Source organism: Mustela lutreola, chromosome 10 (assembly GCF_030435805.1).
Source record: "Mustela lutreola isolate mMusLut2 chromosome 10, mMusLut2.pri, whole genome shotgun sequence".
Lineage (NCBI taxonomy): Eukaryota > Metazoa > Chordata > Mammalia > Carnivora > Mustelidae > Mustela > Mustela lutreola.
This window is the reverse complement of record NC_081299.1, coordinates 86118225-86138534: the sequence shown is the minus strand read 5'-3', so window position 1 is coordinate 86138534 and position 20310 is coordinate 86118225. Positions and strand designations below refer to the sequence as shown.

At 34.1% G+C, this 20310-nt stretch overlaps 1 protein-coding gene across 3 annotated transcripts in view; it reads right to left on the bottom strand.

Moving 5' to 3' along the window:
• The window catches only part of SLC30A7 (solute carrier family 30 member 7), an 88206-nt gene that overhangs the window by 54282 nt on the left and 13614 nt on the right, over nt 1-20310 (bottom strand). For all 3 annotated transcript variants that reach the window (XM_059136861.1, XM_059136860.1, XM_059136859.1), the window contains exons 3-7: nt 18439-18552; nt 14232-14319; nt 13425-13551; nt 5104-5247; nt 1388-1438 (exon numbers count right to left, since the gene is read on the bottom strand). In XM_059136861.1, the coding sequence (XP_058992844.1) occupies nt 1388-1438; nt 5104-5247; nt 13425-13551; nt 14232-14319; nt 18439-18552 (524 nt within the window). The remainder of the gene's footprint in view (nt 1-1387; nt 1439-5103; nt 5248-13424; nt 13552-14231; nt 14320-18438; nt 18553-20310) is intronic.

Here is a 20310-nt window from a genome sequence, read left to right as displayed (position 1 = left end):
TATCTCAGTTTTCATGTATGAGTATCCACATGGAAACTTTGAATGCCAGACACTTTTCCCTATCCTTGAGATACCTACTGGGCTGCTGCAGACACCATAAATTGATGGATACTCAGAAAACATAAAGTAATTTTCATAACAGGTTATATAAAAGATAATTAGGAAGGCAAATCTAACCTCCCTTCTCTCAACTTGTGATGATTTCCAAAACTAAAAATAAACTCATATTATCAAAGCTAATTTATAGCATTGGATATAGATACATTACATATGCATGATTACAAGCTATTTCAGCAAATGCTATTCTAAACCAATTCTATATATTTTGCAAATGGAAAACTAGTGACTGGAAGACACATTTAAGCCTCCTGAAATAAACTCCTCAGTATGGAGGAGCACATTCATAGTGGGGAGAAAAAAAGAAAAGCTAGAGCTGTATCAAGAAATAGTGGAGAAAAATAGGCACACTAGGGATTGGATCACAAGCTACTGAGGGAGTCAGAGTGAAGTCAAAAGTTAAAAGCAGGAAGGTGGGGAGCTGGGAATTAGGAAACTTTGATGATGAAGTCTAAACAGAAATTCAGAGCCAAAGATCGGCTCCTACCACAAAAAGAAAAACTGTCATAATTCACAGATAAAACTGATTTTCTCTGCTTTATAAAATTTTGTAATGTACTGTTTTACATGGCATGTAAGCTTCTGCTTAGCCATCGTCATTTGATGCCAGTGGATATGACGACAAAGATTTCACTTTGCATTTTATATAGAAGTTAATATTAATATAACAGAGTCAATTTTTTAGAGCAAGTTTCCATTCATAGCAAAACTGAACATAAGGTAGAGAGATTTCCCATATATCCCTGTCCTGGGATTCCAAATTGTCAAAATCTCCTAGCAGAGTAGTAGATTTGTTACAAGGGATAAAACTACACTGGCGTCATTATCACCCCAAATCCAACTACATTAGGGTTCACTCTTGGTCTTATACATTGTGAAGGTTTGAATGCATTTCATTTTTTCCTCTAAATCTTTCCACAGTGTAAATACATACTAAATACTGAACTTGGAAAAAATATTTAGTAATTCTATGGAGGCAAATATAATTATACTATGATATTACTATAGTCATGGGCATGACTATTATTTATAGTTAAGCAGTATAGTTTCTAACCTCTGTTATCTTACTAAATCTATAAAAATAGCCAAGTGATAGTTTAAAGAATGTAGGCTAATACGCCTAATAGTATATATTTTAAAAGTCACAAGGAAAGATAATACTGTAGACACAAATACTTCTACATATTTTTCTTACAGGAAAATTTCAGATAGCTCAACACAATGAAACTTGTTTCATAAAACTGAGAAATATACAAATTGCTTGTCATACCTTGTAAAATCTGTCTGCTGGGTCCTGCTGTTTCTTTTAAGGAGGGACCATCTGTAGAGAGTTAAGTTATTTTAAAATATATCTTCAATTACCAACTCAATTTTTCTGATTCAGAGAACACTTCATTCAAATATATCATGAAGGATGCATGACTATATACAGCCACAACAGACTTACAAAATTATTTTTTAAATTTAATATAATAATTTAATGGAGATAGACATGGGCAACTTCAAAATGCATCAATGGTACATAATATTTAGGAAATTATTATATCAAGCAATCTGGTAAAAAATGGTAAATTAAGAACATAGTGAAAAGTCTCCTGCTATTCATAACATATCTTATACTACAGTTTGCTACATTAATTTTACAACTGGAAAACTGAAACAAAACAAAACTACTGCTGAAAGTTACAAGAAGTCCAAGAAATGAAGCCAGGTTAGCACCCAGGGTAACCAGACTGTGGCAAACAAGAGTTTTCCAACAGCTTCTAGATGGATGTGGCAAGCTTTTCAAAGAAAGGAGATAAAATACTTTCCATTTTACCTTTATGATGAAAAAATTTAAAAATACTGTAATTTCTATACTGACTCTGAAGATACTATGAGCTTTAACATCAAAGCAGAAAACATAGGTAAACGATGTAAAAGATCAGCAATATTGAGATCATCAGGAGGTCTGACAAACTTTCTGAACATATCTAACAGAAAGCCTGCCTGGGGTCATGGTTCTTGGCCCACAGTACCAAAGAGCTAACATGGCCTTACTACAGCTTTGATAAGAGACGGTAACAATGCTAGAAGACGTTGCCCAGTGATATGGCACTGCATATGGTGGGGAGAAAGACGCAGTCACCTTAAAAAATCGTGCTGATTGTCAAAAGGGTTAACTGTCCTAAAAATCCAGCTCCTGATCAAGGCAAGAGATTTGCCTAAAGGTAGTAGATCCAGATAAAGACAGTAATTTTTTACATAATTATGTGGAAAGGTATATTCTGCTATACTAATATAATGGTTGTATAAAACAACATTAACTCCCACGTACCTATGTAAAATCTGAAAAGTCCTTCTGGACAAAAAAAAAATCTGTTATCTGTGGTAGAGACTGGCTACTTGTTTATCACCCATTTCTTCTTCTTCTTTGGTAACAAATAAACTACATTTCCCATGCCCTCTTAAGTTATATATCTAACAGTGTTAAGCAAAGAAATATGACAGGTAGGGTGCCTGGGTATCTCAGTCAGTTACATGTCTGTCTTTGTGTCGGGTCATGATCCCAGATCCTGGGATCTGGTTTGCAGGGAGCCTGCTTCTCCCTCTCCCTCTGCCTGGCACTCCCCCTGCTTGTGCTCTCTCTCTCTCTCTGTCCAATAAATAAATAAAATTTAAAAATATATATGACAGGTAAACCACTTCTAGGCTCATCAAAATGCCCCACATGATATTCTATGTACCCTATCTCTGGAGAGATATAGGGAATCCAGTGAAGGACTCCAAGGGTCAAGAATCCCAGGGATGAAAGGAACCTAGATCCCTGAATTGAATGAGAAACACCAACCAGCCTTTACCCTGTTAACCCAAGAGCAATATATATACTTTTACTGTTTGGGTCACTGAGATAGGAGCAGTTAAACCAAGCAAACAAAAAACCAGCTAGTTTAACTGACAGTGTAGCATTTCAATAAATATAAAGCTCACAGTATTTCTCAGTGAGACTATGATGTCTCCCAAAATGGAATCATGGCCCTATTATTTGTGTATCCTCAGATTGGCTAATAAACAGTGGAGGCAGAAATAACAGTAAAGAGAAGATTCTGGAGTCAGATTTTCTTTCTTTCTTTTTTTAAATATTTATTTATTTTACAGAGTATGCAGGGGGTAAAGGTAAGGGGAAGGAAATGGAGGAAGAATCTCCAGCAGACACCCCACTGAGCAAGGAACCCTATTCAGGGCTCAATCCTATGATCCTGAGATCATGATCAGAGTCAAAATTAAGAGTGGGACACTCAACCAACATAAAAAACTAGGAGGCAGATGCTTAACCAACTGAGGCACCCAGAAACCACTGGAGTCAGATTTCCTTGTGTTTGAAGCCTAGCATTTCCTTTTACTAGTCACTGTGATCTCCATGTGCCCTGAGGTCATGTAAATTCTTCTTTGCCATTTACCCTTCTCCCCCTTGGCTAAAAAAAAGCTACCTTTCACCTATTTAGATTCTTACTGCAGTGCATTACTCAAGGTATAAAAAAAATTCTAGGGCAACAAACAAGGGGTCAATTGCAAATATTGGTGGTAAATGCTACAAAAGTAATGACTCTATTGACCAACCAGCAAAATCCCTTTGTAAGCAATACAGTTTCCAATTGTTTTTAATAGAATTCTAATGAAACTGTCAATCTATAGATCATCAAAAATAATTCTTGATAACAGATCACTGTGTAATTTTTGGAATGTAATTCTGAAGGTGTTCAAAGAATTGACTAGAACTGCTATAAACACAATTTCTTCTATTTAAGGTTTCTTATTACTTACATTATAAAGCTAGAAAATAGGAACAGAATTATTGGCAAAACCTTTTTATATTGATAAGTGTCATTTATCCATACACTAGTTGAGGAAAAAAAGAGCTCAAATTATCTCACTAAGATATGTATTTTAAGTGAAAATGTTGCCTTTTACGATTATACATGTATCAACATTTTTCAAGTAGAATTACTTTAATTGACTTTTAGTAAGAACTACAATAACTCCATCCAAAAGAAGTGTTTAAATGCTAAATCTTATGTTTCTAGGAAATAAAAAATTTAAATTTATATATGCATTTTATTGCCAAGAAGTAGAATACATGATTAATCAATAACTTAACCTAATATAATCCATTATTATAAAATGCTGGAATGAAAATAAAAATTCAAAGATAAACAGGATGTTGTTAAATTTATAACTGTAAGTTTTTGAATGGGTGAGAGTAGTTCTCAAATCACTAAGTTATTTGGAGTCCACTGAATATATTCCAGAGTAACAGAGAAGTTCCATTCTAGGGGCACCTGGGTAGCTCAGTTGCTTAAGCATTTGACTCTTGCCTTTTTTACAGTATGTTTCTTACAGTTTCTCAAAAAGTTAAAAATGGAACTACCATATAATCCAGTAATCACACTACTGCGTATTTACCCAAAAAATACAAAAGCACTAATATGAAGGGACATATGTACCATTATTTATTGCATCATTATTTATGGTAGCCAAATTGTGGAAGCAACCCAAGTGTCCATCCATAGATGGATAAAGAAGATGTGGAAGGGAAGTATCAGGCGATATTTACCAAAAATGACAATGACAATGTGCAAAACTGAAAACCCATATTGTATTTTTATAAGCCTATATGTAGTACAAAAGGCCTTATCATACTTCAAAAAATTATAATATTCATTTGCTAAAATGTAATTGTTTCTCATTCATTGACACTCATTTAAAATAGTGGCACAAAGTATAATGTAGTCACTGAAAAAAAGCTATATCCACAGCATTATACTGAGTTAATTTCATTATATACTAAGCATGAATTAGCCCTGGGAACCATTTAGTCTGATTCATTAGAAAGGCAGTTGATTACAAAACCTTTTCAAGATACTCTTTCAACTAAGAGAGTAATCTATACAAAAGTTCTGTGTATTTGGAAGGCTGTCCATTTGAAAATATTTTGGCTGTACTCACCATGAGAATGAAAGTGTCCATGCCCATGAGCATGATCATGACTATGTGCAGCACCGTGTTTCAATTCGTGACTATGGCAATGATCCCCATGGCCATGTGCCTGATCCAGAACACCATTAAAAAGGGAATGACTGTGTCCATGGCCTAAAAAGTAGTTAGAACAAAAAGTATGTAAAAACATATTATGAAAATGGTTACAGTAATACTGACATTAGTGAAAAGAACTAGCTTTAAAAAGAGATTCAATTAAATATTTACTTGTAAAAAGTGTTACAGATTCATTAAAACGGACTGAGTTCCTACCATGGAATATGGGAAAGAAATGAAATATGGAGGGAAGTGGTAGACTTTACTAGAGATGAAAATAAGTGAGAAGTACACAGAAATATTTAGAGATTAGATAATGTTACTCATTCATTCTGAAAATACTTATTTGGAAGATACTATGTTATAGGTACTGTTCCAGGCACTGGGGATAAAGCAGTGAAGACCACAGATAAAAATCTTAGCTAAAACTTTGTGAAGTACTACTATATATACAATCGAAGATGAAACAAAATGTATGCATACGGTCACTTTGAGGCAGAGGCAGGGAAGCTACTGTATTTGATAAAAGATCAGCAGAATTACATTATAGCAGGTAGAATCTTTAGAAAAAACAAAAACAAAATAATGCTGAATCCTCTGTCCATAGCAGACCTAAAAAGTATTAAACCACCAAAGAAACATCTTATATAAGATATTACAAAGCACAGAAAAAGATCAGATGTTACCCAACTCAAAAACATCACTAATATTCACAAAAATCCTAAATACCAGTAAACCAAATCCAGTATTGCGTTATACGGAAAATCACTAATAAGGGGGAGATCAACTCCAAAATGGCAGAGAGGTGATACTGGCAAATTAGCTCTCTCTCTAAAACAACACAAATATAAGGAACACATCTAAAAATTAACCAGTTCAGAACTCTGGTAATTAACCAAAACCAGAAAACAAACTAAGAAGCACCCATCTAAGAAGAAACTATCAAAGAAACTATCAAAACCGTAAGACTAGACAGTTTTTGCTATTTTTACTTGGGGCTATTCTGATTTCACCTCCTGTACCAGCTCAACTGACAGTAGCTAAAAGCCAGCAGCACAGCATACAGTGGAGACCTGACTTCTTTGGAAGCTGTTAAAAGCAGCATCTCCAGAGCACAGCTAAGTATTTTGTTCAAACTTGCAGTTCCTTAGGAAAACCTCTATTCTCAGTGTGGCGAATATTAGTCAGCTCTAAAAATTCAGTGTCCATACACTGCAGGAAAGCAATAAATCCAAGACAGTCATGCAACAAGAAAAACAGCAATATTAGCAACAATAAACTTTGAAGGGAGAGGGTAATGACACCAGTGTCATTATGATATAAAATGTCCAGTTTTCAACAACAAAAATTATAAGACACGCAAAGAAAAATGAAAGTATGCCACATACACAGAAAAAGAAAAGCAACCAACAGAAAACGTTCCCAAAGGAGACCCCGATTTTAGACAAAGACTTTATTTAAATCAGCCATTATAAATACGTTCAAAGAAATAAAGAAACCCATGTCTAAAGAATGAAAATATAACAACAATAACTCACCAAATAGAGCATATCAATAAAGAGAAATTATTTTTAAAAAACCAAACAAAAAATTCTGGAGTTAAAGAAATATAATAACTGAAATAAAATATTTATTAGAAGTGCTCAACAACAGATCTGAGCTACAGTTAGGCAAACCTAAAGATGGATCAATAGAGACTATCCACTCTGAGGACCAGAAAAGAAGAAAATTAAGAAAAATAAGCATAGCCTTAGAGACCTGTGGAAAATCAAGTATACCAAATTAAGCATTAAGGAGTCCCCAAAAACCAAAAGGAAGTAAGAGACAGAAAAAAGTACCTGAAGGAACAATGGCTAGAAACTCCCCAACTTTGATAAAAAAATAAAATAAAATAAATACTAATGTACACATTCAAGGAACTTAGGGAAATCAAGAAGAATAAACTCAAACAGAGCCATACCTAGAAACATCATAGTCAAACTGATGAATGTCAAAGAGACACTGAACACTGTACACCAAGATAAAAATAATTTACCATATATAACAGAACTTGACTAAGATTAACTGGTGACTTCTCCATAAAAACGATGGAGGTCAAAAGCCAGTGGGATGACAAAATCAAAATGTTAGAAAAAGACTCAACCAAGAATTCTAAATTCAACTCTCTCCATTCAAAATAAAGGAGAAATAAGATATTACCACATAAACGAAAACACTACCTGCAAATGGAATGAAAGAACACTAAATAGTAACCAAAATCCACACAAAGAAATAAAGAGCACTGGTAAAGGTAATTATGACAGAAGATAAATGTATTTTTAAATTTGTGACTTGTTTCTTCTCCTGTATATTTTGAGAGACAAATGCATTAAGTAATAATTTTAAAACTGTACTGATGAACATCATAAAAACACGCAATTTGTATGATAATAACAGTACAAAGAAGGGAGGTGAATAGGGAAGTATATTGGAGCAAAGATTTTGCATATTACTAAATTACTATTAATCTGAACTAAACTGATTTAAATTAAGATGATACTTGTAATCCCCAGGACAACAATTAGGAAAATATTCAAAAATATATAGTAAAAGAAACAAGAGAATTAAAAGGTATACTAAAAAGTATCTACTTAAAAACAGGAATCAGGGAATAGAATAACAAAAGGACAGAAGATAAAGAAAACAAATATTATAATGGCAGATGTAAATCCTACCTTAATAGTAATTACATGAGATGTAAATTGTTTAAATTTCCCAATCAACCCCTGGGGATAAAAATATATGTTTATAAAAAATTAAAAAATTATAAAAAAAAAAAATTTCCCAATCAAAAGACAGAGACTGTCAGAATGGATTAAAAAAATATGATCCAGTTACATTTTGTCTATAGGAGACATACTTTAGAGTCAAAGACATAATAAACAGGTTGAAAGTAAAAAGACAGAAAGAGAAATACACCATGCAAGCAGTTAAAAAAAAAAAAGAGCTAGAATGGTTATCATAATATCACCCAAAATAAACTGTATGTTAATAATTACTTTAAGAAAAAAAGAACATATATAATAACATGTTGAATCTATCCGGAAGATATGACGATTATAAACATAGTGCACTGAACAACACAGCTCCAAAATGCATGAACCAAAACCTAAAATAACTGACCGAAAAAATATACAATTCAATAGTAACAGCTGGAGACTTCAATACCTACTTTTAATAATAAATAAATAAGTAGGCAGAAGAGCGACAAAAAACTAGAAGATTGAACAACTATGGACAAATTAGACCTAAACAGACACCTACAGAACACCACAGAATACATACTCTTCTCCAGTATATATTTGTCCATACAAATCAAACACTAGGTCATAAAATAAGACAGTAAACTGAAAAGAGCCTGAAATCCTAAAATTGTATCATCTGATCACAATGGAATTAAATTAGATATCAATGACAGAAGAAAAATGAAAGACAAACTTAAATAAGAAATTACAAGGGAAACTGAAAAATACTTTGAGATGAGCAAAAATGAAATGAAAAAACATGACATACCAAACTTAAAAATTATATTTCAGCAGTGCTTAGAAAAATATTTCCCTATGACCAAAGGGGCATTCTAAAAAAAAAAAAAAAAAAAAAAGGATAAACCTTTAACTAAATTAGCCAATAAAAAAATGGCAGAAGGTACAAATTACTAAAATGGGGACAGGAGGACTTCACAACTGACTTTATGGAAATAAAATGAACTTTTTAAAAAGACATACTAAAGTAAACAAATAAGATAATTTAGATGGAATGGACAAACAAACATTCCTAGAAATCAAATCTGAATAGAATTATAACAAGCAAAAAAAAAAAAAAAAAAAAAAAAAGAAGAAGAATTTAAAAACTTCAAAAAAGGAAAGCCCAGGCCCAGAAGACTTCATTTGGAACTCTGCCAAAGTTTTAAAAAATACCAATACTGCACACCCTTCCCTGCCCACCCCCTTAAAAAACATAAACAGAAGAGAAGGGAACACTTCCCAACTCATTACATAAGACCAGTATTATCCTGATACCAATACCAACCAAAGACAACAAAAGAAAACTACAGGCCCAAATTCCTTAAGAATACAGACACGAAAGTTTTCAACAAAATACTAGCAAACCAAATGAAGCAATATATAAAAAAGATAAACCATGGCCAAATGGAATTTATCCTAAGAGTGAAAAGGTGGTTTAATACCCCAAAACCAAGCAATGTAATACGTCGTCTTAATAGAATAAAGAATAAAAACAAATTGATCATCTCAAAAAATGAAGGAGAAAGTTGTGACAAAACCCAATACCCTTTCATGATAAAAAAACCCAAAAACCTAGTAGACTAGGAATAGAAATGAACTTCCTCAATCTGATAAAGGGCAATTCTGAAAAATACAGGGCTAACATAGCTAACATCATATTTAATGAAGAAAATAAATAAGGATATTTATTTATCCTAAAGTCAAGAAAAAAAATAAGGATATCCTTTCTCACCACTTTCTATTTACTGAAATGTACGGTACTGAATGTATGTACCAAAGCAGGGCGCCTGGGTGGCTTAGTTGGTTAAGTGTAGGACACTTGGTTTCGGCTCAGGTCATGATCTCAAGGTAATGAGATGGAGCCCTCCCTTGGGCTCCACGTTCGCAGGGAGTCTGCTGGAGATTCTCTTTCTCCCTCTCCCTCTGCTCCTCCCCCCACTGGCATGAGTGCATTCTCTTTATCAAATAAATTAAAAAAACCTTTAATATTGTACTGAAACATCTCATCAGGGCAATTAAGCAAGGAAAAAAAATTCAGATGCAAAAGGAAGAAGTAAAATTATCTCTATTTGCAGATGACATGATACCAAAAAATTCTACAAAATCCACTAAAAATGTATTAGAATATTGAACAACTTTAGCAAAGTGGTAAGATGCAAGATCAATATCCAAAAATGAACTGTAACCCTATACATTAGTAAAGAAGAATCAAAAAATGAAATTAAGAAAGCAATCACATTTACAATTAGCTACAACAATAAAAAGCCTAATTATAAAGTTAAGAAGTGTGAAACATGTACACTAATCATAATAAAACATGTTGAAAGAAAATAAAGAAGCTATAGTAAATGGGAAGGCATCATCCCATGTTTATGGATCAGAAGACTTAGAATTGTGGGGCACCTGGGTGGCTCCAGTGGGTGAAGCCTCTGCCTTTAGCTCAGGTCATGATCTCAGGGTCCTGGGATCAAGCCCTACATCGGGCTCTCTGCTCAATGGGGAGCCTGTTTCCCCCTCTCTCTGCCTGCCTCTCTGCCTACCTGTGATTTCTCCCTCTCTGGCAAATAAATAAATAAACAAATAACTTAAAAAAAAAAAAAGACTTAAAATTGCTAACATGACACAGTACTTTCCAAATTGATCGACAGATTCAATACAATTTCTATCAAAATCCCAACTGCCCTTTTTTGCAGAAATTGATAAGCTGATCTTAAAACAATTTTTTAAAGATTTACTTTAGAGAGAGAGTACACATGCACACATGGGAATGAGCAGAGGGAGTGAGTGGAGGAAGAGGAAGAGAGAAATTTAAGCAGACTCTGTGCCGAGCAGAGCGCGGGGCTTGATCTCATGATCCCAACTGAGATCATCACCTGAGCCTAAACCAAGAGTTGGATGCTTAGCCAGATGCACCATCCAAAAGCCCCTATATGGAAATATATGTAAGTAAAATAATCTTAAATTAGTAAGGAATAGGTAAAATTATCTTAGAAGAATAAAGTTGGATAACTCCTATGTTCCAATTTGAAATCTACCTCAAAGGTACATTAAACAAGACAGTAGAATACTAGCATAAGGATAAACATATAGGATCAATGAAATAGACTTGAGAATTCGGAATAAACTCTCACATTCATGATCAACTGATTGTTGACAAGAATGCCAAGACAATTCAGTGGGGTGGGGAGGGATAATCTTTAACAAATGGTGCTGAGACAACCAGAAATCTATATATAAGAAAATGATATTGGTCCCATACCTCACACCATATATAAAAAGTGACTGAAAATGCATCACACACTTAAATGCAGACCTAAATGGATATATTTTAACGATAAAACTTAAGGATAGTTTCTTAAAACTATCAATGTAATTACAAATTTTAAATTAACTAAAGAGAAAAAATGATTACTTTAGATGCAGGAAGAAAAAGTAATATCCTTAACTTGATAAAATAGTTTCATTAGAAACAGACCATAAACATCAGACCAAATGGTAAAATGTCAGTAGCATTCTTCATTGACTTAAGAAGAATGCACATTAAAGTCATCTGGAGAGCATTAAAACATGCTGATGTTTGGGGCATCCTCCAGAGATTCTAACAAAAATGTTTTGGGATAAACCTGGGCATCAGCATTTTTTTAAATTACTTGGGTGATCATTCAGGGACACAAGGATACACACCAAGTATATCTAATCAACACTGTGCTAGAGGTCCTACTTATGCATTAAGACAAGCAGGAATAATAGTTTTTACTCCTAATAGCAATAAAAACATTCAATTACCTAAAAATGAACTGACCAAAAAATACAAAGATCTTTATCGAAATAGCTAAGACAATTTAGTAAAAGACATAAAAATTCTTTTATGCATTCCCAGTCAAAATCCCCAAAAGATTTCTCATACAACTTGACAAGCTGATGAAAAAACTAGTTGAGCAAGATAAGCCCAAACAACTTTGAAAGGTAATTTAATATAGGCTAAAAGTGTTCTTTTACCTCAATGGGGTAAAAGGCAGGTTAATAATTGGTGCTTGGAAAACTGCTTATTCACACTGAAAAAAAAACAAAGTTAAGTCGTAACTCACCCCATTATGAAAACAAATTACATACAGATGAAGGAACAAAATGGATGAAGAAAAAAACCCTGACATTTTAACAGTATTAAAATATGAGTATATGTTTATGACTTGGGAATAGGAAACTTCTCAAACAAAGTAGAAAACATACCAGAAAAAAAGTAAGACAGAAACACTAAGCCTACATCCAAATTAAGAAACCCTATATAAAAATTTAAAGATAAACCATAGATTGGGAAAAGATGTTTGCAACACAAAAAACAAATGATTAGTATACAAAATATATAAAAATTATTATAAATGGATTAACAGGAAGACCATAGAAAAACAAGTAAAAATAAACAGACAATTCTAGGAGAAGAAAAACTTGAGTGGCCTAAAAACACAGAAAGATTTTCAACCTCACTACTAATCAGGGAAATAATAAATAAAATGAGATAACATTTTTATCAAAGTGATAACAAAACAGTGTTAAAGCCATAATAGTAAGTTTTGATGTGAATGGGATGAAATCAGTACTGGCATTCATTGCTGGGGTAAATGTGGATGAGTCATTTTGGAGGGCAATTTGCCATTGTCTATTGAAACTAAAAAACTGTGTTTCTTGTGTTCCAGCAACTCTATGTATATTCCAGCACATTGCAATGCAAAGAACTTTGTGTGGTGATAGACCTGTTCCACATCTGCTATCCAATATGATAGCCCTATGTGGCTCCAGAGCACTTGAAACATCACTAGCCTAATTGAAGAAATGAATTTTTAATTTTATTAAATTTAATTAACCATAATTTAAATTTAAATAGCCACATGTGACTAATGGCTACCAAATGGGTCAATACAGCTTTCGAAAAACACTTGCACATGTTCACAAGGATATGCTTCATGTGGAAAGAACTTTAAAGTCTATACACAGAAGACCAGTTTAAAAAAGCCATCGTATCCCACACCATGGAGTTTTATGTTAACAAGAGAAGGCAGACTAATGTATATCAAATAGAAAGATCTCAAAGACAGAGGGTATAATGAATCATACCCACATACACTCTAATTTTTAGGAACTAGATTTGTTTTGTGGTTTTTACGTTTATTTGTTTGTTTCATATAAATGTTGTCATACTAAACAGATCAGCTGCAGGGTTCTGGAAGAATCCACACCAAGCTGAGAACATGTGTAATCTTGAGATGGCACTCAGAGGAAAGAACATGGAGAAGGGGGAGTGATGGTTCAGGAAGACATTAATAAAAGTCTATTAACATTTTTTTTCATTAAAAATCAACATAGGCTTTAACTTTAAAATTTATCAATTTTCAAAAATGACAATTATGAGGGAAAAGAGAAAAATGAAGAAGCGTAGTGTTCTAACCATCATACCAGAGCCATGAGAATGTCCATGACCTCCATGCTTGAAAACAAATATTCCTACTAGGTTTACCACAAACCCAAGAACTGAAACAAGAAGCAGTCTCTCATGGTGTACATCGGGAGGGGCTAATGCTCTCTAGAAAACACATAATACAAACAAAGAGCATTGATATAATTTCTGATTAATCAACTGGTAAAAACAAAAAGCATTCTTTAAAAATTTATTATTTTCAAAATTAATCAAGACAGTTTATAGAGAAAAAACAAAAACAAAAACAACAGTGCTCACTTACTGTAGACAAGGTAATAATTACTATTTTTAAATATTATAATATTTAAATAAATAAAAAACCCAGATATTTAAAAGCATGACTATTTCGTCTAAAACCTATCTCTCTTTGGTATCTTAAATAATATTGTCATTCATTTTAAGTTCACTGATCTTTCAATTTTCTCTTTCCTTTTTTTTAATTGTACCAAATATTAAAGATTCACCGGCAAAACTCTCAGGTTTTTTTTAAGAACTCTTTCCAACAGACCTCACTACCCAGATTGTGCTTTTATTTTTCATAGAGTAAACACTTCATCCATAGCCTATAAAGCACTATCATTTAGTTGTTTTCAATTTCAAGTAGTTTCACATATACTTAATTTTTTCAACTATTTTATAAGCTCCTTTTACATAATATTTTACCTAACCTGAGACTGTCCTCAATATTTAATAGCGTGAAAGAGCTCTGTAACATGTATTTTTAGTTCATAAACATTTTCATTATAGAAATGTAATTTAGTGAGTCTAATCATTATTTACAATACCTCAACTCCTTCTGAGAAAATAAAAAAAGCAGTGAAGATCAAAAATAGGCCATTGACAAAGCCAGCCAGAACTTCCGCTCTAACATACCTAAAGAAGAGCAAAGCAAACAACTGAATTATTATTTCTTAAAAATTAAATAATAAATTTATACATATTCAGAGCTTCTAAACCATATTTATATGGTTATAAGCAGCCAGCAAAGTCCTAGTATTATAGTAGAATGTGTTTTATTCTACATATATTGTAGAAATGAGGAAATGAATTTAATTATAATGAACTATGTATAATAGCACAATACTGCAAAATACATCCATTTCTACAAGCCAATAAAGACCTTCTTAGAATAAGCAGATTTAGAAAGACCTTTCACAGAAATGTAAATCTCAAGTTGCCCCTGGAGAAGGAAAAACTAGACTAGACAAGTTGGCAAAGGAAGGATCTAAAGATAAAAAGGAGAAGAAAAGGACTTGAAAGAGGGGTTTTTCTAACTTACTGGTTGCTTTTTTCTAAGAATTCCTTACATTTTTTTGTTTTCTAACTTTCTGCTCAAATATTTGGAAAATGGAGCTTTGATCTGGAGGAAAATAAAATTATTTCTGAATTACCCCAGAGATAACTTGAGATTTATATTTCTATCACTCTTTTCTAAGATAAATATATTAAACAAAAACGTTTCAATTACCTATTTTTAGAATCATTCTAGCTTCACATAATACTAATTAAACTATGTTAAAAATACCTGTCTTTTTCTCCATGGGCTTCTGAAGCTTTCTGCTTCCTACCTGCGTGAAGCATTGGGGAAAGATTTTATTTTTTCCATAAGGTACTATTTGGCTTAGTTAAAGTCATCAGAAACAACTTTAACTTGGCAGTTTTACACGTCCTAACATTATTCAAAGGGTGCTGACAGCAGTTAATCACTCTGGTCCTTAAACAATATAATAGGAGAATCAGAAACACTGCTTCTTCTAGCTTTCTATGTCAATTTCTAGGTAATACAATTTTTACTATAGGAACTATGTTTAAAGAAAGGAGAACAAACTATTTAAAAAGCATTCTATTCAGTCCTGTTGGGAGTTTGCTCTGTCAGTCCATTCCACCATAGTACATATTTCTCCACTCAGAAATAATGCATACTTCTACCTTCTAACACATACGAATAAATTAAATTTACATAATATTTGTCAAAGCATATGACTTTTTATTTTTCAGGAGAACTTTCATTAAATTCAGCTGGCTTTTCATAGTAAACACTGAGGAATTGATCTAATATATCAGCAGGGTTACTAACCTCAAAATGAAAAGCACTTTCTTTTAGCCCACTCTTCTACTCCCATAGCTAATACCTGATGGAAAGCCTTTTGTCCTTGAGTTCCATTAAATTTCAAGATCAAAGGTAGGAATGTTATCCAGGTGTCTTTTTGTCTCTAATGCCTAGCTTAATAGGTGCTCCATAAATTCTGATAAACTGCTGGGCTAAAGTGACTTAATTAAGCTTAATATATTTGCTAAACTTGGTTGCAGGATTGAAGTGAAAACCAGACATACTTGCCTTTACAAATGACTACATTTACTTGAATACAGTGAGTCTTGGAATGAAAACAGCACATTCATGAAAGTGCTATTGCCTAATGAAGTATGACGGTATCTGAATTCTTTAGCCAAGGCAACAAAAGATTCAATGATACGTACATACATATAAAGGCATATACAGGTGCATTTATCTACCTTTCAGACATATATTCTTTTATGCTGGCATTGCTATTTCAAAAACAGGAATGTGACCAGACAGGAAGATGACTTTTCTGTAAAGAAATACTGAAAAGTCTTCTGCTTCTCATATTCCTCCTGTTACTCTTCTACCAGTCAGTCTGCTGCCATGATCATACTGAACTGGTCGGTTAGGGATTCATCCCCAGGCTTAGCCTATTCGGTGTCACTTTGATGTACTGGTACCTACATTTTACTACTGCTGCTACTCACTACTATAGCAACTATTAATAGTTTCAAATGCTGCATTAGATTTTACTAATTTTTCCCTTCTCAAAAGAAAAAGCAAACAAGAAGACAAAACAAGAAATAAAAAAGTGGCAAGAATATCACTCTCCTATATTAACTAGAGTTGAATAGTTAAAAGCTATGATACTGAGGTATTCAAAGCTGTTCCTAAAAACCATCTTAGAATGGGACACTGTGCTTTATAAATAGAAAACAACAAGTACCCTAAGATTTAAGGTACTGATAATTTTAATTGTCACCTACTGTTTATCCTGAATACTTTTTAAAATTTTTTTCTGAAAAATTGTTAAGTAAAATATTCTAATCAGATTTTTTATTTATAGTACATATGAATTACTAATTTTCCAACATAGGATTAGAACTTTACATGCAATCTTTCTTTAATGATCCAAAATACACTTGGGAATCTTTTGATTGCATAATGCCATGGAAAATGTTCTCTTCTGAGCTATTTGGATTTATAGATATAGAGATCCCTCACTGTACTCAATAGAAACAGTGTATTAGTGTTTTTTGTCTCACTTTAATAATCTTACAAATAGCCACATCACTTTGGTTATACCCCAAATCAGCAAGTTCTGTCACAGAATTTCATCTTTCCTTTTTTTTTTCATCTATCTTTCTTTTGGCACTTGTCACAATGTACAGTTTTTATGGTATTTTTTACAGCATTGTTTCCTCATTAGAGCACAAGTTCCTCCAAGGCAGAAGCCATGTTTTATTCATCTTTAAAAGTAGCAAAGAGCCAGACTCATATGGGCCCTCGATAAATATCTGAAGAGAACAAGAGCACATAAAAGAGAAAGTGCATGCGTTCTGGCTTGAGAACAAAAGCGATGGTGGAGAGAAAGAAGAAGCAGTGAGGGAACAAGAGTAAAAGAGAGAACAGGAAACAGTGTGCATAAGACTGTGGATGTGAGCAGGTAGGACAGAAGGAGAGACACTATAAAGGAAAGGGAACCTTCCGGAAGGAGGATTAGTGAAAAAAGGAAAGAGACTGGGGAAGGAAGAGAAGAAAGAACTAGGGCTAAGAAGTTAAGAGGGAGGAGGAATAAGAGCCTGAGAGAGACAGTGGCCGAGGGTAGAGAGAGAGAGAAAAAAAAAAAAAAAAACAGGAGAAAAGAAAGATAAAAGATGTGTGGGAGAGAGAAAGAGAGGAAGGGGTGTGAAAGGCCGAGGAACAGGGAGAGATCATGAGCAGAGGCACAAGGAACTGGAAAAAAAAAAACAAGAGAAGGGAGGCGGGAGTTCAGGACAGACGGCAGAGAAGATGAGGATGGAGATGAGAGTGAAAGAGAAAACAGGTAAGAGTGAAGAAAGGAGATAATGTGAGAAAGCACTCACAAGGGAGGGGGACAGAAGAGAAAGAGTCAACAAGTAAGAGGTGAGAGAGGGGAACAGGAAAGAGAAAGAAGGTGGAGAGACAGAGAAGGAAGGTATTACCCCTAAGTGCTGCTTACACATAAATATAATTACACTGCAAAATACTCTATGAACTTGAAAAAGAAAACATTCAGGCAGAGTCAATCAAACACTGGACACTCCACTGCTTCTCCCAATCAGAGATGGCAAAAGGCAAACTCTGCCTCTAAATAGTACTAGGCTCAGAAGTGAGACCAGATGTTCCAATATAGTCTCTCCAGCATAAAAACACTCTCCAATATTTGACTAATTATCCAAATTGAGCAAGAGTACGAAAAGAAACATTTTTCATAAAAGCATAGCTTGAAGAGGGTAAATAATATAAAATCATATCAGGAAATGATAACTTTAAATAAGTCAGTAACAAAATATCCGTCTAAAAAAGAAACATGACCATTTTTATATACTGAAAGTTTCTTCTTCTCCCCCATCCCCCCAAAATAGGTTAAGCAAAAAATTTCACTTAAAAATTTTTGGTAAACCAAGATGTCCTATCTCTAAGCAAAAGAACGCAAAAGAATTTAGATGCAAAAAAAAAGTACATGCTCTAGATTCCAATTAAACACCGTTCCAAAACAGGTGAAACGAATCCACTGAGTTAGGGAGTACTGCACAGGAAGGACCCAGAAGGAGGCGATGGGGGGCAGGCGGGTTAAGGGCTCAAGTTATACAAATGTGTTCAATTTGTGAAGATTCATGTGCTTAAGATTTGTATTTTTTATGTATTTCTTATGCTTTAATTAAAAGGTTTTTAAAAAGTCTTACCCATAAGAGAAAGCATCATTATCTCTCCATTTTGAAATAACAGATGCTGCCAATCCAGCCAAAATGGCAGTGCTATCGAAAAACATGTGAAAAGAGTCGGAAATCAAGCCTAAGCTGTAAAAGAACAGACATATTGGCATATTATAATAGTAACCAAATAGTAAGCATCCTTCTCTAAATTCTCTCAATGTCCTTCTGCTTATCAGGAACTAATCTTCTAAAAAGACAACCTTGAAATACCATATATAGAAAAATATTAAGGACAAATTTTAAACACCTAAGAAGGAAATCCTAACTACCCTTGCTCAAGGGGGAAAAAAAACAGCTTCTACTGAAAGAGGGGTAAAAACAAAGCTAGCTGCTACTGGAGAAGGGGCAGGAATTTGTCCACCCCCTGGTCACTGGTAGAGGTCAGCTGCCACTGAAAGAGAGAGAGAGAAAAACCCAGCCATCTACTGCTGGGGGAAAGTCTGAAGCCACATTGGGCCAAGATCTTACATTGATAAAAAGCAAAGGTCTGTGCTGTTGGAAGAGGGTAAGACAACGGTTTCTTCTTTTGATAAAAGGCTGTGGGGAGAGGTGGGAAAAGGGGCAGGAACATTAATAATACCCACTCTGGCTCTAAGTATGAAGGGGCTGCCTAAAAATAAGGCTCCAGCACGAGAACCAAATTCTCTCTCCCCTGCAACCAAAGCCTTGACTAGAGTACAAAACAATAGCAATCTATCTGCGAGAGCTGAGCAAGGGCAGACTCCCCTGGGGCAAGGTGTGCAGGGCTTGCTGAAAACTGAGAGTGGAGCAAGAACACTGAAAAAATCCTCCAGGACCCCAAGCCCTACCCTAAACAGAAGCCACTCAAAAAATCTGAAGTCAGTGGCTGGTTGCTAGTCAACTATTGATCAGAGACTCAAAACCCCCACACTAATGGCCTGACAAAGTAATAGGTGTGCACATTTCTGGGCATCAATACTATTAACCTTGGTCCCTATTATTTTTTTAAACATAAATTTTACCAAACATTTAAAGAACAATAAATACCAATCCCTTACAAACTCTTCCAAAAAAACAGATCATGAAGAAATGCTTCCCAATTCACTGTATAAAAGCAGTATTACTCTCATACCAAAATGCATACCAAAATGAGACAAAAGACACTGCAAGAAATGAAAGAGACTAATCTTTCTCAAATATACATAAAAAATCTTCAACAAATACTAGCAAATGGAATCTAAGAATATATATTTTTAAAAGTATACACCGTGACCAAGTGGGATTAATCCCAACAATGGAAGGTTGGTTCGATATATGAAAATCAATCAATCAAACACATTATATCAATAGGATAAAAGACAAAAACCACAAGATCATCTCAACAGGGGCCAAAAGAGTTGGACAAAATTTAACATTCCCCTTCATAACAAAAACACTCAACACACTTGGAATAGAAAGAACTTCCTCAATTCTTAACTGGCATCTACGAAAACCCCACAGCACAATTAATGGCTAATGACTGAATGTTTCCCCCTAAGATCAGGTATAAGATAAGGCTGTCCCCTCTCACTACTTCTATTTAACATTATACTGGAGGATCTAACAAGGGAAGTTAGGAGGAAATAAACGACACCCAGACTGGAAGTGAAGGAATAAAACTATCACTATTTGCAGATGACAGGATTTTTTTTTTTTTTTTTTTTAAGATTTTATTTATTTATTTGTCAGAGATAGAGCGCGAGCGAAAGCGAGCACAGGCAGACAGAGTGGAAGGCAGAGTCAGAGGGAGAAGCAGGCTCCCCATGGAGCAAGGAGCCCGATGTGGGACTCGATCCCAGGACGCTGGGATCATGACCTGAGCCGAAGGCAGCTGCTTAACCA